Source organism: Buteo buteo, chromosome 16, assembly GCF_964188355.1.
Source record: "Buteo buteo chromosome 16, bButBut1.hap1.1, whole genome shotgun sequence".
NCBI lineage: Eukaryota > Metazoa > Chordata > Aves > Accipitriformes > Accipitridae > Buteo > Buteo buteo.
In genome coordinates, this window is record NC_134186.1 from 3860036 (window position 1) to 3876460 (window position 16425).

At 37.6% G+C, this 16425-nt stretch overlaps 1 protein-coding gene across 4 annotated transcripts in view; it reads left to right on the plus strand.

The window, feature by feature from the left end:
* Positions 1-16425, plus strand: part of CLIC4 (chloride intracellular channel 4) — a 33193-nt gene that overhangs the window by 4006 nt on the left and 12762 nt on the right. For 2 of the 4 annotated variants that reach the window (XM_075047458.1, XM_075047462.1), the window contains exon 2: positions 15293-15402. In XM_075047458.1, coding sequence (XP_074903559.1) covers positions 15293-15402 — 110 coding nt within the window. Of the gene's footprint in view, positions 1-2350; positions 2370-12428; positions 12448-15292; positions 15403-16425 lie in introns of those variants that run through there. The other 2 variants (XM_075047459.1, XM_075047460.1) reach the window with 2 other exon arrangements.

Below are 16425 nucleotides of genomic sequence, written 5' to 3' on the forward strand. Positions count from 1 at the left end.
TGAGTGCATCTGCGTCTCTAGCAGCAGACTTGACATTAGCTCGGGGCTGGGTGAGAGGAGTGTGATTTGTCTGAATTGCATGCATTCAGGTCTGCCTTTGTTTTACAGTTGCTCATTGCCTGTGCGCATCCTTACGTAAGCTCTGATGTGTCATTCCGGAGTAGTATAGCTGCTCTATATTGGTTTATAACAAACCGTCCCATGATCATCTTTGTCATCATTTGGGGAGAGGGGGGGTGGTTGGTTTTTTTTTTTGTTTTGGCAACTGCAATATAGCTGTAAAATTAAAAGGAACATTGAAACAAGGAAATAACAATGCAACATTGCTTCTCAGAGATATTCTTGTCAGGGGTAGGCTTGTCATTTGATAATCTTAGTAGATAAGTCTCCTCCTTAGGTACCAGATTATCCTTTGGAGGTTTTGATGTAATAACCTCAGCACCTGAGAACTTTCTCAGTCCACCTTTGATATGCATTTGGTATAGGTAGCAAAATTTCATGGGTGTCTTATTTCTTGTGAGCAAATACTGGAGTATTGCAAGGGATCCTTTTATAAACTGAGATGTAACCATCTTGGTTTATCCAGTGCTTAGTTGTTACAAATCAGGCCTTTTCCTTCTCTAGCCACCAACCTATATTCCTTTAAATTCTGCTTGGGAAATTCATAGCCTGAAACCTCCTTGTCTTTTTGATTTGAATCTGATTGCTAATACAGAAACGGGTGTGCTTGGTACAATGTTTAAAAATACAGAGATGGTCTCAAGTGTAAATATTAATTTTTTTGCAAAACATTGGAAAGTAAGCTTAAAGACTCCTAGCAATCATTTTCAAAGGGATGATACAGATGAGTTAGCTTTTCTTCAGTCAGAAATTGCTTCTCAGTAGACACTTAATGAATAATGGTTTTATTTACTGGCATCTATCCTCCCCTTTCCAATGATTAACACCTAGACAGCTCAGTTAGATTGTCAAGAGAACTTGTGTTTTACTTTGCAGTTGAAAGACGGCTGACACTTGTGCACTTTTCCTCCTTGCCCCACAAAGTGGTCTGAGAACTGGCTGAGTTCCTGAATTTCAACTCATTGCCCTTTACAGCCTGCTAATCTGCCAGCTGGGATTGTACGGTCATCTGCAGTGGTGCTTCTGAGTCATTTGCTCCATGGTGCATACAAGTGCTGTATGCCATAGATGCATTCTTTGAGCATAGATAACTGCTATAAAAGACAAATCTGTCTTGAGTTTTCTCAGATAGGCAGTATCTCAGGCTGTGCATTGAAGGCTTGAAGGGGAAAGAGGAGCCTGTGCATCAGAGCACGTATTGTGGGACAAACTTTAGGGCCTGGCACCTATCAGAAGTCATGGGTAAATGCACCTCAAGGATCTGAGCAGTCCGAGTCTCGTTCCTGATGCTTTTGTATGTCAGTCTGTGATTGTGTGTATGCGCAGTAAGGAATCCACAGAAGCAGGGAAGAGCATACCTAACACAACACCAAAGTTCTCGTGAAAATATTTGAAGAGAATTCTCTTAAGAGATGTCTTGTCTGTGTGTGAAGGTAGTTGATTATTGAGAAATAACATGTAGGTACGAGGAATATTTATGTAAACTCAGTTTCAGTGTTAGGAGTGGGTGGGAGGGTCTGATAGTCTTTCAGTGGGCATCACTGTGACAGTATTGGCATCTTAAGAAGTTAGTAATCATTACCCTCACAGCCTGAAGTGACTCAATGTCACTGTCTAGTCTTTCACTGGTTATCCTGACCTAATCTTGTGGAAGGAAACAGTGAGGAAAGAGAGTTCTTTATTTGAAGATTATTATTGTCTGTCTTTTAATGTGAATAGGGTAAGCAGAGAAGTAGGTGGTTCTGTAGCTGAACTTGTGGATTTTTGAAGGCTGTGTTGTCTCTTACAAAAATCTGTGTTTGGAAAAATCTAGTTAGGGAATTCATTGAACTTGTAGCTAAATAGTAATTTATGTACTTTGACAAATGACTTTTGTACTCTGAGGTTGCAAATTTGATTTTTAAAGGTGCACATTAGTTAAAAGGGACAAAAAGAGCCCTGGGCTGCTGTTGTTTTCTCACCAGTGTAAGCATGTTCAGATTGTCTTTTAAACGAGACATTCATTGTGATATGACTAACACAAGGCCTATACACTTTTATAACAGTGTCTACCTACATCAATTCCAAGTTCTGGTTGGGCTGGACAGGAATCCGTAAGAACTACTTTTAAGACTGGATAACTGTACTTGGCAGTAATTGGATTTGTTGTCTTTTTTTTTTTTTTGGTAGGTGTTCTCTTTTGCCCTGCAACTGATAATCAACTGAGCAGTGCAATTCTATAAAACCTTAACTGGACAGCATGGGAGAAAGTAAGGTGTTTTTGTCTGCCAGTGTAGATGTTTAGTTTGTCTAAGACCACAAACTTTAATTAAGACGGTTGTTGGTTTTGAGTTGACTGTCCATGGAAAAATAATTTACAACTGTACTTGTTATCCATCTAATTTGATTTTTATCTTCAAAGTTCTTTGTAAATCATCCATAACAAACAACTTATTGTCCTAATCAAGTTTTTTTTTTCTTGCATATTCTTTACTTCAGAATGGTAGAGTTTCACTCTTAAAATAGATGCTAGGTACTCACTCTGTGCTCATTTGTTGTATTAAGAGCTTGTGAACATTTTAACAGTTAAAACACCCAAACCCCAAGTTGTCATGTTGCCTTGATATGAGTTTAAATAGAGCTTTGACTTCAGGAGCTTTAAATCCTTTATTTAGAATATTTTTTTCCTAAAAAAGATAATAGTTAATTTTTTTAAAACTTGTTTTGAGTTATTTGGGTTTTTTTTAATTCAGGTGAAACAGGCATTTGTGGCACAATCTGATTTTTAGGGCTCTGAATGCTGTGTTTGTTTATGCTGAAGTGAAAAACATAAGCTAAACTGCTATTAATTACAAATGTCTTTGTGTGTGAGTTCTCTGAGAGTTCAAACTTATTCCTTGTATTGTTGGCTAGACAAAGGGCAAGGAACTTTACACGAGGAAAGGAAATGACTTAGTTCTGTACACTGAATATCCATATTAGGTATAAACTAAACATAGGAGTGTAATCCAGGAGTGAAGTCATATCTGTATATTTTCATGAGAAGAGCTAATGAGATCAGTCAGTGCTACTGGATCAGCTTCAGAGTTTTTTGGCTCTGTTAAAGCATTACTATTTTGGCTAGAGTTTGATGGTCTGTACTTTGGAGAGCTGCTTTTCTTAAATAAAGGAAATAGTTTTTTTATGTGGTGGTGTCTGAAAATAAAATCAAAGCAAGCATATTTCTGTAGTCTTTCAAAGTGATGTATTAGTTGCCCTAGTGAGACATGTTGTACTGGAGCTTAATGAGATAAAGCAGAGTGTCCCAAAGGAGGAAGTTCTACGCTGCAGCTGAAGAACTTGGATACCATCTCCCAAGGGATGTAGAATACAGTCAGAGGTGCCTTTAGTAACTAAGTTGCACATTGCTTGCCTTGGAGCCAGAAGCAACAGAGAACAAGCCTTCCTTGAAACCTTTGTGCTCTAGCTGCTCTAAAATAAAAATTCCAACACCAGTTTCAGTCTAAGATAATGCTTTTCCTTGCTAGAGCTTTTGAATATGCTGTTAGAAGGGGGTACAGGTTCAAAACTGTAGCTCTCTTTCAGCGAGTTTTGAGAATTTGAGCAATTTCTTTGTTCATTGCCACATTCTTCTGTGGACATTGCTGTTTACATTTTGATTTGGAGGCAGTGGCGGTTTTAGCTGTATTCCTTATTTTATCAGGATTTTGAAGCTCTTACATGATTGCTTTTGGGCTAGCATTTTGGCATGAAACTCGTTTGGGCATGTGACATCAGCTCTCCTGCTCGACTTCAGTCTAAGTCAGCCTGGTGACTTGAATGACCTGGCTGTTGGTGGAGAAGGAGCAGTGCACAGGGTGAAGTTGGGGAGGCTCTTCACCATTCCTCTCTGCTGGTCTCTCCAACTCATTGCTCATCTTAGCTCTGTGAATTAGGTTATAAAATACCGTAAACAGAGTTTTTGTTTTTCTGTCCTGTAGAAGTGATGCATGTTCAGAGGTTTATTTGAAGAACTCTTAAATGCCAAAGATAAAAATTTTAGTTGGTCTTCTGATCCCCAGTGTCAAGGTTTGCAGTTCTTTCCTATAATTTTTATAGATGCTTCATTATTTGCGGGGGCGGGGGTTTGGAAATAGGTCTCTTGGGCTGTAGCCAAAGCACACACTATACTTTGTTAACAAATTTAGTAAGTGTGTGGGGGGAGAATCATTGTCATATGCAATGCCTATTCCAAATTTACATGCTAGGTACCCAAAGGCAAGTTTCAAGTACTATAAAAGAAACCCTTAGTACTGTAGAGTTAATTGCCTGCTTACAGTTTCCTACTAGAATATTGCAAGAACATGTCAAGCTGTTACACAGCAAATTTTAGTCAGTTTAGCCCTGTTTATCTTATTGAGGTTTGTTACAACTGGATCACTGTGTTAAAGGTATTGCCACTGGAGTAAGAGGGACAGAAGAGAAGAGATGCCAGGCTTCTGCTGTTAATGAATAATTAAGTTTTCCTGTGTCAGGCTAGGAGGTGGTCATGTGTGTGGCTGTCCACAATAATCCCAAGTTTTTGTATTTGTATCATTAAGCTAATTTCACTGAAGAAAATGGTGGTTAGTATTTAATGCAGGTTTTGATTCTGACTCTTCATCTGATTCTCCCAAAGGATGAACATGGGATAATTTATTTTCTCCAAAGAACTAGAAGTGGTAATTAATTTGTACTGAACTGTGAAGTTACTTTAATACATCATGAAGATCCCATAGCTTTTTCCAAAAGCTTTACAGTGAGAATTGGGTAGCGATGAACAAGAGTTGCAGGGAAGTGTACAAGACAAGTCTGCTAATTATTTTGTTAGGAATAGCATCACAGGGCTAAAAATAGCATCATCCCAAAATGGTCACTTGCTGTTACAGTCAAATGTCTGACACAGTGGTGGCTTATCAGAAAGGTAATGACTTAAGAGGCTACTTGAATGGGCTGATAAACATTCCTTTCCCTGGTTTAATAGCCAGATCTCAATGCAGGGAGTTCAGTTCATTTTTTTTAAGCTTTTTGAGTTTACAGGAATTTCAGATGATGTGGAAGTTGGATTGATTACAAATTGTGCAAAGGTGATATAGCTTGCCAAGAGGCAGTGGTAGCTAAGGTTGCTTTTTCCCTGGATGGGGTTGATGTCAATCAGCATATAGAAAATATAGACTGATCATCTTGGGCTCTTTGTACTTGCAGTGAATTCCAGGTATGACCTCTGGCCTTAGGCTTTTTGTTTTCTATTTTTCCTATGATTTTCTTAAAGGACTAGCTATTTAAGGTAGCAGTGATTACCTAAATTGTTCTATAGAACTAAAATTGGGGGCTGTGTGGTGGTTGTGATTTGAGAGTTTAATTTGATATAGTGTTACCAAAGTTTTTAAAGTTTTCTTATAAAGGTCAAATTAAAGGGGTTACACTGATCAGTGTAGTTCATATGAAGATAAGACAGTGATAGAGATGCTGTGAGCTTAATTTGGAGCTTTCTGAGGTCAGCTGTCTTCAGTTTGGAAATGAATGTATACTCTTTTCCTGAAAGATATTTTCTTATTTTTAGGTGGCACACAATGAGGTATTTGCTTATCTTGTCACTTCCTTCATGAAAAAAGTTACTTTCTGAGTTCAGAAGCATTTGAAAGGTATTGGGGAAACTTATGGTGGAGGTTAGTTAATAATGACATTAGAGAACAAGATTACATAGAAAAGGCATGATGCAGTGGTAGTGCCCTTTTTGCGCTGCCTGTCATGCTGTAGGCTCATCTACTGACAACACAACATGAGGAACAAAGGTGAATTTGAAATAATAGCTACATAAGGTGCCAAACTGCTGACCTTTGAGGTGATGAGAATGATGTTGGATGTTTTATTTAGAATCTTCTTAACATTGTGAAAGAATTGCAGGAGTTAGCTTGCTTGTCAGAGACATTTAATAGTGTGAATAAATCTTCTTAATGGTTGCTACAAGGTTATTTTGTTCTTAGACTGAATCTTTAGTGACTTTTAAACTTATGTTAACTTAAGTTAGCAGTAAATGAGTAGGATAGGTTTCAAAATACGTTAGACAGCTTTGTTAAAAAGCTGTGCTATGGTATCAGCTGGAATACACAGGACCTGTGCCCTGACACTTAGGATACCAGCAGCCTGAAGCTGTCTTGAGACTTGCCTTTGCTCCTGTCTCTTTTTAAGAGGTTGACATGGATCTTTAAACATGTAAGTTTTCTTATCTATTAAGAAAAACATTTAAAGGAGAGAGAGTTGGTTCATAAACATGACAAAAGTCAGCTGTAATGAGCACTCAGAACTGAAGTGAGGGAACTTAAACAGTATGTTAGATATTGAACAACTGTGCCAAATTTGGATTCTAACATAAAGATGAGGTCAAGACAAATGTAATCTCTGAGCCTAGCAGTACTAGCATGGGGAAATACTTAAAATCTTCTTTATTCTATCTTCTTCATGTGTGGATTTTTTTTCCCTTTATGAGGTCGTCCAGACTCTTCAGATGGGATCCATATCACAATTCTTGGACACCTCTGCCTGTGTGGCTGTGGGCTAGTAATGTCCTGTTAGGCAAGGTGTGTGTAGCAAGTGGTTTCCAGGCCTTTCTCATTCATCTTTCACGTGGATGTGGTGATAGCAGCTCTCTGACTGGCTAATTATTAAAGCAAGCAGATGATTTTGCAATGTTTATGAAGCATTTATTGCTTGAACGCTCTCATTGGTAAGTCTGGTGGGAGAAGGGAACAAACATGCTGGATGGAGTTGTCCAAGGTTGCCGTTGAGTTTGTGCTGGCATAGCTGTTTTTGAGTGTTTGAATAATGAAGAGCCTGAGATTTTGTTTACTTCCATTAGTTTGCCTATCCTTATAATAGTGTTCTTGAAATTTTCTATTTTAACTTTTTTTTTCAGCATTCCTTGTTTTATACTTACCAGGATAGCTGAATATGAAAGAAAAGTATTTCATAGCAGCGTGTGTCAAATATCTGTAGACAATCTCTCAATATTAAGGTTAGACTAAGACTTACTTTCTCTCTTTCAGCACTATTAAGACAATGAAAATGAGTGTTTTACATTCTTGAATGTCACAAGCAGTACCTGCTGCTGCAACTAGCTATAGGTTTCCAGTAACAGTAATAAAATGTTTGATCTGTATTGAAACATGGCATGAAGGTCCTTCTAGTATTCTGAATCTTTTGCAGGATGCAATTGTCTTTCTAGCTGTGGGTTGTTGGGGGTTTTGTTTGTTTTTTTTTCCTATTTCTGACCTTCCCTGTCTTCTGCTTATTGTGGCAGGGAACTTCTTTAGGCTGTCAGCGATATCAGCCTTATTTATTATAATGTGCCACTCTTGCCTGCTTAAATGTCCTGTTAAGTTTTGGTCTGCCTAGTGGCATAAGGACACCACACAGAAACAAAAGCTCTGATGTGTAATTTGGGGTACTAGTTATCCACTGTCCTAGAGAGGTGAGTTAAAAGGTGAACTGACAAAACGGAAGCGTCCCATTTGTCTTGTCATCCCTTGGATTAAATCTGGTTGAACCAGATTTAGTTAGCATCAGAGTTCAGGGCTTGACTCTAGCTTGCTCTCTGACCTGTTCCTCCCATAAAACCACAAAACAACTCCCTTCTCAAACAAATCTGAAAGGGTGAGAATGAATTGAACACTGTGTATTGCAGACAACACTTTTTCAGTCCTGATCTCTGCAACTTGCTACCTTGTCACCTGTTTTCTTCTTTTGAATGATGCTTCATTAATATTTGAGACATTGGGACCCTTTAAGATATATTTTGGCTTGCAGAGTGAATGCTTACATATAACAGAAGCTCATCCATCTACTGCCTGAACGGAAACACAAAACAATCGGTATAGTGGCGCCATACAGAGGAGGCATTTGATTGGTGTTACATCAAATACTGTTGTAGTCCTTTCATGGACATAATTCTTTACATCTTATCTGAAAACACTGCTCAATAAACAGCATGGAATTCTGTTTATTCAGCTTGGCAAGATAAAGGTCCAAGCAGATGCTGCAAGGATTTAGACTGATATTACCAGACCATTTTCAGTATTCATGTGTGGAACGTTAAACCACTCTTTCCTGTATTCTTTCATCTCAGGAGTTTTGAATTGCTGTATGTTTTTCACTTTAATCACTTTGTTAGTTTACCTTAAACCATTTCCTCTCAAAACAATAATCCAGATAGGGTTGTTATTAATTTACTCATTTTTTTGAATGAGCTTACATGAAACATGTAAGAGTGATTGCTGTCTGCTGTTTTAAGGTAATGAGTATGCATCATGCTGTTGTTCTCATGTAGTTTTTCCAGTGGATTTTTTTTCTTAGAACTGAGATATGTTTCAAGATTGATGTGTTCAAAATTTGAACATACACTCTGTTTTGTTTTTTTTTTTTTCCCCCCAATGTGTTTATTTGTTGGAACATTAATCTTCTAGACTTTGCAGATTGCAGATTTCTGATTCAGGGGAGTGAGGACTTCCTTGGTAGTATAATCAAATAGCTCCAGTGGCTGTCTTTGGGAAAGGGTATTCTGTGAGATATGTCTAAAATGCATTTTTCCCTCTTCATACAAACTTTTTATTTTCTGCTTCTGGTATGTCAAATCTGGGAGAGATTCCCTTGATAGTTTTGGGTAAATTAGGAAATGGTCTTCTAGTGTTCTGCCCTTTCTTTTGTTTTATTTACGTAGGCAGAGACTGAACTGTATTACATTTCTCATCAGATGCACTTTGACTTTACTATTATTTCCCCAGTCATTTGATTCAGTTTGGGAAACTTCTAGTGTGCTCCTTTTAACTGGTTGCTGTTTGAAACAATTTTGCAGGGCTTTAGGACCAAAGATTTCTAGAATTCTGTTTTACTCTTGAGTCTTTCAGAACTATACTATATAAGGCCTTTGTGTCCTTTTAAGTGTTTCTTTGCTTGTTTATTTTTCTTGTTAGTCTTCCAGTAAACTTCAGCACTACCTTGGTAAAGTAAATACATGCAGGTTCTTGTATTAGGATTCAAGTTAATTTTTATGCAGCTGTAAAGACAAACATTTCACAATTAAAATGGATTTTTTTTCTTAGCTTGTTTAGCTGCTTAAGGAGTTGTATGTTTACTTATACTCTTTGGGTTTTTTTGGGAAAAACAGTCTCATTTGAATGAAATCACTGCTTCAGGGAAAGAGAGCGGGAGGAGGTGGCTTCCGCATTGGCTGGATCAGCTAAGCTCAGTCTTCCAGACAGTGGGATAAGTAGATTTTTTTTTTCCCCCCAAGTAGCTGGCGCACTTGCATGAGCTGAGCTACTTGGCATTGGGAGTTGCCAGTAGTTTTACTGTGGCTGTGATAAACCAGGTTGACTTTTCAGTGAGCATACTGATTTGTTTTACTGCCTTTGTAACTCTTTCATTCTTATTTGAACTTACTTTCTTATTTAGGTTTCTTTAAAAAGTAGCTCTGTTTGTTTTTCATATAATACTGTAGAGTGAGCGCTATGATGTATGTGTGCCCAGCTCTTCCTCCATGTCACATCTTACAATTAATGAGGTCTCTTTTGCCACCTTTTCAGATGTGTTTTAATTACAGTTTGTGGAGGGTAACATGACTTTGTTCAAGACAACTGGATATCTTTAGTTTTTTCTTACTGCGATAAATCCTCTATGGCAGCTGTTAGCTTTGCAGACTAGCATCTCTAGCATGGCAGGAGCTGGCCATGGGTCATGGTCAAGTTAAACACTGTGTTTGGCAGGGTACTTTCCCTGGTGATAAATTAAAGCCAGGCTCTTCAGAGCTAGTTCTCAATCAGTATAATCCTTAAGCAAAATACTCACAAGTGAAAAATACATGTTTCCTTGCTGTGTGTGGTGGTGCACTTTTTTTGGTCTGGTCCTAATCCATATGAGTGAAAACCTGGCATTCAGTGAAACATAGATGTCTGATGATGTTCTCGAGTACAGTGTCCTTCAGTGGATAATGGTAGCTTGATTTGGTAGTGATAACTGAAAATTAGCCCTAATTGTAGGAAGGCTGGCATTATTTAGTAATAAAGATTTTTAGACTGGTTTTAGAAAGAATTTGAAATAAAAACTCAAAGCTTCTTGGTATAGAATGAGTATAATCTTGTTGAATTAACAAATAGTCTAGGCTTATGTTAGTACAGAGAAGTCAATATTTTAGTATTTTCTTTACTCTGATGGTGATGAGGATTAGACACTGAAGCTATCCTGGAACGTTATGGCCTGAATTCAAGTCAAGGAAATTACAGGTTTCTGGCTTGTAATAGTGGACTTAAGCAACAATTGTTATATGATTAACCCCCTGTGTGACTAGTCATGTAGAATTTCAGAATATTGTTGCAATATTTAAAGGGTTATAGTTTATTGCCAGCACAACTCTATTCCAATGGAGTATATCAGAATCAGAACTGACTCTCGCAGAAACATCTACCAAACTTGTCTCCCTCTGAAAAAAATCCTTATGTACTTGAAGGAGACTAATGTGTTGCATCGCCAGCATGGTGTTGCTCTTGATGATTGGTTGTAACAGAACTGTGCTGTAGCTCTCAGTGCATCAAATACAAGAAGGTAGAAAACGGGCCTCTCGGGCAAACAGTTACATAGCAGAATTCCTTGGCTGAAGAGCACTGAAGCCAAAAGTTTCTTGGCATTCTGACTGCATTCCTTTTCCAGTATGTGCTCAGAATAACTTGGGACTTTTTGGAGTATAAGTGGGACAAATGTTTGAATGTAGACATAAAAGTCTCTGCTCAGTTTAGCTGGTCAGCTGCAGCTTTGAAAATGCATTAGGTTTTGTTAAAAGCACTCTATGTTAGTGGGCTATAATCCTTTTTTCCGATTCAAATAATCCAAAAAGCCTGTCTTGCTTAAACAAAAGCAGATGCTAGTCATTTGTTCATTTTGAATATTATGCTTGTTTTGGAAGGGAAGAAAAGTTTCGGTACGAGTTGGCATTACAGTGCAAATGCATTTGACCTTTTTTGGTCCGTTTTGGTTGCTTTGGTTTTGGTATTGGTTTTGGCTTAGGAAAATGGACCTTAATGAAAGCCACAGTTCAGTGGTATACCTTAAATTTTAAAGAATTTTTTGTTCAGTTCTATGATTTAAAAGTAGCTTTGCTTCTGGTTCCAGATGGGCTAACTTTTTTTTTTTGTAGTACAGTAAACAAAACTGCGTTCTGACTTTGGTTTATTTCAGTTGCAATTTTTAAATCTTCCCCTAGAAAGAATAAAGCTCCATGGTGGAATTATATCATATGAAAGAAGGCATGGGGTTTAATCCAATACTCTTTCTTTCAAACTGTATTGTTGTTGCAGCTGATAAATTCCAAAGTCTGTCTGATATAAAAATGTTTAGCATCTCTTGGTCATTAACATTACCTGTGCCTTTGGAACTTTGTTTTGCTGATGGAGGGTTACTGCTTTTTCCCTATCACAATGACAGGTAGCAAAACCTGGTCAGCCAAAGACTTGGTTGGTATTATAACTAACTCCTGAGTTCAGGAAAAGCCCTGAAGTTTTGTAATTAACAAATCTTCATATTTGGGTCTGTCTGCAAAAACAGTTTATTTCGTGCATAGGGGAACCATTTTGCTTTTTCATCTGATGCTGTCAGCAAAAGCACTTTAGTTTTCGGTTTCTGAGTAACTTCTTACTTTCTACATCTGGTGATGGATCATAAATCTCTAAAGCTCTTAATCAGCCCTCTGCAATGAGTTTTTTAAAGTCATGTTTTGCAACTCAACAATTAACAAAGTGGCTTGTAAAAATTAGTTGTCTTCTAAGTGCTTGCCTGTTGTCCACTAGGACACTATTCCTGCATTTTCAAATACTGGTTTGAAATTAGAGGAGCTGACTAGTACTTATTTAACTTAACGTTCTCCTCAGCAAATGCCTCAATTACATTTGTTGATGTTGTGGTACTGAAGCTAAGTCTCTGGACTTCGTTTGGTGCTGAGGATCATCTGTACATTGATAGCAGGCAGTTGCATAACAATGATTCTTCCTTTGGTTACATGCCTTTATTTTTTCTGTTCAAAGGTTTCCTTAGTCCATATCAGATGAGATCTCTGGCAATGTATATCATATTGCACTAGCTCTGGTCTCTGGTTTTGAGGTCAGAAGTGCTAAATAAAAGACGAACAGTGAGGAGAACGAGAGCTAATCCTGACTAGGTCATGTACTGGTTCCTTAAGTGTGTGAGCAAAACAGGCTGAAGACGTGCTGAATGTGGCAGCCAGTGGCAGATCCAGAGAATCGCTTGAGAACAGCAGTGTAAACAGTTCCTGTGAGGTGCCTCAAGGTATGGCTTTATGCTGTTACGGTGTTGCACTTTGGTAAATGCCCACATTCCTCCTTTTACTTTACAGTAAATGTGTGGTAGCTTTTCCGTCAGAGGAGGTGAGGTAAAGCTTAATTGGATGGGGGCATGCACGCCTGTGCTGTTACTGCAGCATAACTCAGGTGCTTTGGTTTAAGTAGCATTGTTGAAGTTGCCATAAAACTTAAAGACTGAGATCAGTTCTGAATCAAAGATTTGTTTCTGCTTCAAAGTGTGAATTAGCCTGGGCAGTACAAAACACACATTTTCTTTAGATGCGATGAAGTATTGTCTTTTTCAGTATTGTTTTTCAAAAGTAGATGAGATCTTGCATGTGGAATAAAAAAAAGGTAGATGAGTATAAATCTACATTGGTGTAATTTACCTGCAGGAAATGTCTGTTCTAGTGTAAACACAGTAATGTAACAATAGTGGAAAATTCTGAAATAATGCATTGCTGTCTGGAGGGATGGCATTGTGCTTAAATACTAACATCCATAAAAGCATACAGCTATTGGAAATAGGCTGCGGAGTGAAGTCTTTCTTCATGTAAGCATCTTGTGAGGTAGGAACACATTAATCCATATAGTAGGTGGAATCCTTACAGCAGTTACATGCACTATAGAAGACTGTGGATTGAGCTAGTATAAAGCAGAATGTCCAGAGTAACCAAAATGACTCTGTTTTATCCTTTTTGTAGATGCTTTTAGAATTTAGTCTCCTGAACGCTTGAGAAGTCAACATGCCAGCTTTTAAGATAATAATCTAGTATCATTAATCTGCTGCAAGTTTTACTTTACTTTCCAAAGATAAAGGAGGCAATTTGTCTTTCTGCCATAAATTACAACTTCTGTCTTTCATATCTTCATTAATGACACTAATAAAGGTTTGAAGAAAAATGGCTCTATATATTCTCCACAACAAAGTATTCAGAAGGATAGTCTGACAGAAGGGGTACTTGTAGAAATTAGACCATAAGCCTGAGGCAACGTAAATCAGTTTATGAATGCTCATGTCATTTATCGACAACTATTAAAGGAGTCTCAGCCTTATCTTCAAGGTACCATGAGTTTTAAAAAAATAAAATAGCTTTCTGAATTTAAGACAGTTTCACTGAAAAACTTTACATTTTCCTGATCTTTGAAAATCCTGCTGTTAGAAAATCCTACTGTTACTCTTCTTAACTTGAAAAGACTTTTCATTCTCCCCACTGTCTCCCCCACTCAGTGCATGGCTGGGAACTGGCAGAGAATTGAAGAAAAACCAGTTCCTTTGCCTGAGTGTCTGAACTTTTCTCTAGTTAGTTCTGGTCCTAGAGCTTAGTTCTCTTGTGATGATACTTTTTGTTGGCTTCTCTTCTTTTCCCTCTTTCCCAGCCCCTCTCACCCCCTCTTTTTTAAAATGCTGGATGTCCACCAGTCAATGCTCAGGCTTGTGTTCAACCCTTCCACTTGTGTAGCTCTGCCTCTAAATACCCTGCGCTTATGACACAATGACAGAACATAATTGTTTTCTGTCATTTCTCTGAGGGGTATAGGCAGCGTATCCTACAACATGTTTTAAAATGGCTTGGGGAAAGGTAAGAGTAATGATGAAAGAATTAGCCAGGTTTTGAGAATTGTGCTGATTAAAATTATTCTTGGAAGTACTCTAATAACAATAATAATAGGCAAAATCCTTTGAAACTTGTCTAATGTAAAGTACATGTCAAGATAAGCTGACATATATGGCTGTTTTAACTACTAAACCAGTTTTCAGAGGGTTGAATTTTATAACAAGATTCAAGGTTTCACGTGTCTAATTCTAGCCCACTAAAACCTAAAATTTTCCAACTCAGCAATGCATACTTCATTGTCAGAGCAATCATGAGATGCGTGCCATCACTGGGTGTCCTGGAGTGGCTTACTGTTGCTATGTAATGGACCTTTGTTGTGGTAGGACAAAGACTTATTGATAAATTGCCTATAAAAAATGGCTTTGGAATATTACTTTATTGTCAGTGAAGTCTCTATGTACTTAGAGTTATGTCTCCTTACAACACCTGCAATACAATAAAGATTTATAGTTCCTGGTTGCAGTTGGCTCTCTGTAGCACTACAGAGTGAGAGATAGAAGCAATGAACTGGAAGATGATTACAATTAATTATCTATGCCGTGTAGAAGAAGAAAAAAAGAATAATATAGAACAAAGAACTATATTGACATTGGAAAACTGCCATCAAAAGGTGTGGCTGCTCAGACGAATATGACTAGCTGCCTTTTCTTGACTGTTAAAAGCAGTTGGATCATCTTCAGTGTGAAAGATAACTTATTTTGTTTGAAATCTTGTTTTGGTACATTTTGTGAGCAGCTGTTAGAGGACGTGACAAGTAAATAGGTTAGTTGACTTCATAAATGTCCAAATTTCACTGTAATAAAATCCTTGTTGTGTCTGCAGCAAAATAATCATTGGGAGGTACAAGTATTTAAAAAAAAATAAAAATAAACAGTGATGCAGAAGTCCATGCATACCTGCCCAGTATGTGAAGTGTATTTAAATGTTTTGAGGATGCTCATCTTTGTGCATTATATGGAGATACCTTCAGGATATCTGGTCCAGGTGCATCAGCTGGACTTTTGAGAGTAAAGGAGTGTTTCTGCAAGATGATACTAGGTTTGACTGTAAGCTTGTTAGGTCTTTGGAAGAGTTAGTAATGTGAAGACTGTATAGGCAGTAAATCCCATGATTTGTTACTGAGTGTGTCTATTTAAAGATCTTTCAGTAATTGTGAGCATGTGTAGATGGCACAGTCCTACCTTCTAATTAATGATCTGTTCTCTTCTGCAGGCTGGCAGTGATGGTGAAAGCATAGGAAACTGTCCTTTTTCTCAGAGGCTGTTCATGATTCTTTGGCTAAAGGGAGTGGTGTTTAGCGTCACAACAGTTGACCTGAAGAGGTAAGAAATGGTTTATCTGACAAGCAAGAGTACAGTACACTTGGTGTAACAATGTTTGTCTGGGGCTTCTAAATCTTGCATGGCTTATTTTCTGAAATTAAAAGGACAATCTGTCCTCATAAATATGAAGAAGCAACCTTGATGTAAATGGTGCATTCATTGATGGTTATTTATAAGTATCTGTAACCAAAAGGAATGGGTCTGATAAATTCTCTTGAATTTGTTAAATTATGCTCTTCTGTAAAACTAATAGCTGACATGAAGTCGCTTATAACTGAATACTGAACTTACTAACTTCATATTGAGATCGCACAAATGAAGACTGCTGGATGGGTATTTTAGATCAACCAATCTTTGATCAAATCTCCAATGATTATTGGATAGCTGTCACACATAATGTGTGGCCTACTCCTCTTTTTAAAGATTTCAAGATAATATTGCTTATTATCCAGTAAGAATAAAACCAATGTGAAAATATTTGTCCATGAGGTAAATACAAGTGAAACAGAAGTGAAATGGGTAGCAATAAAATGTAAAATGTTGTACTTTTGTGTAGCATTACCCAGATACATCATGGTGCTGTATGTCACCTAACGGCAACTTTTCCATCTATGAAATGAATACCTTAGTGACTAAGAAGGGTGAGATGTGAACCCAGGAGTCTTAATTTCCTAAGGTTGGGTGTACTTTTATTAGAAGTGGTAATGCTAAATTCAGCAGAGGCCTTGTATTTGTTTTTGGTGTGAAGTAATGTTTTCACAGCACTAATGTAATGTAATGTTAGTCACTGAACTCTCTGGAGAGAGGAGACTGCCAGTGCTTACAAACTGTATTTTCAGAAATAAAGCCAGTAGAAATATACAGTGTTCTCCAACGAATAAAGTGTAAAATGTGTAAGAAAGAAGTCACTCTGCTAGACTTAACTTCTTCTTGTAATCTTTTTGAAGGAGGTCACATGTTTTGATTTTTAAAAATCACTGAAGTTGCTGCTTTGGTGCTGGCAACTGGTGTTAAATATTCCCA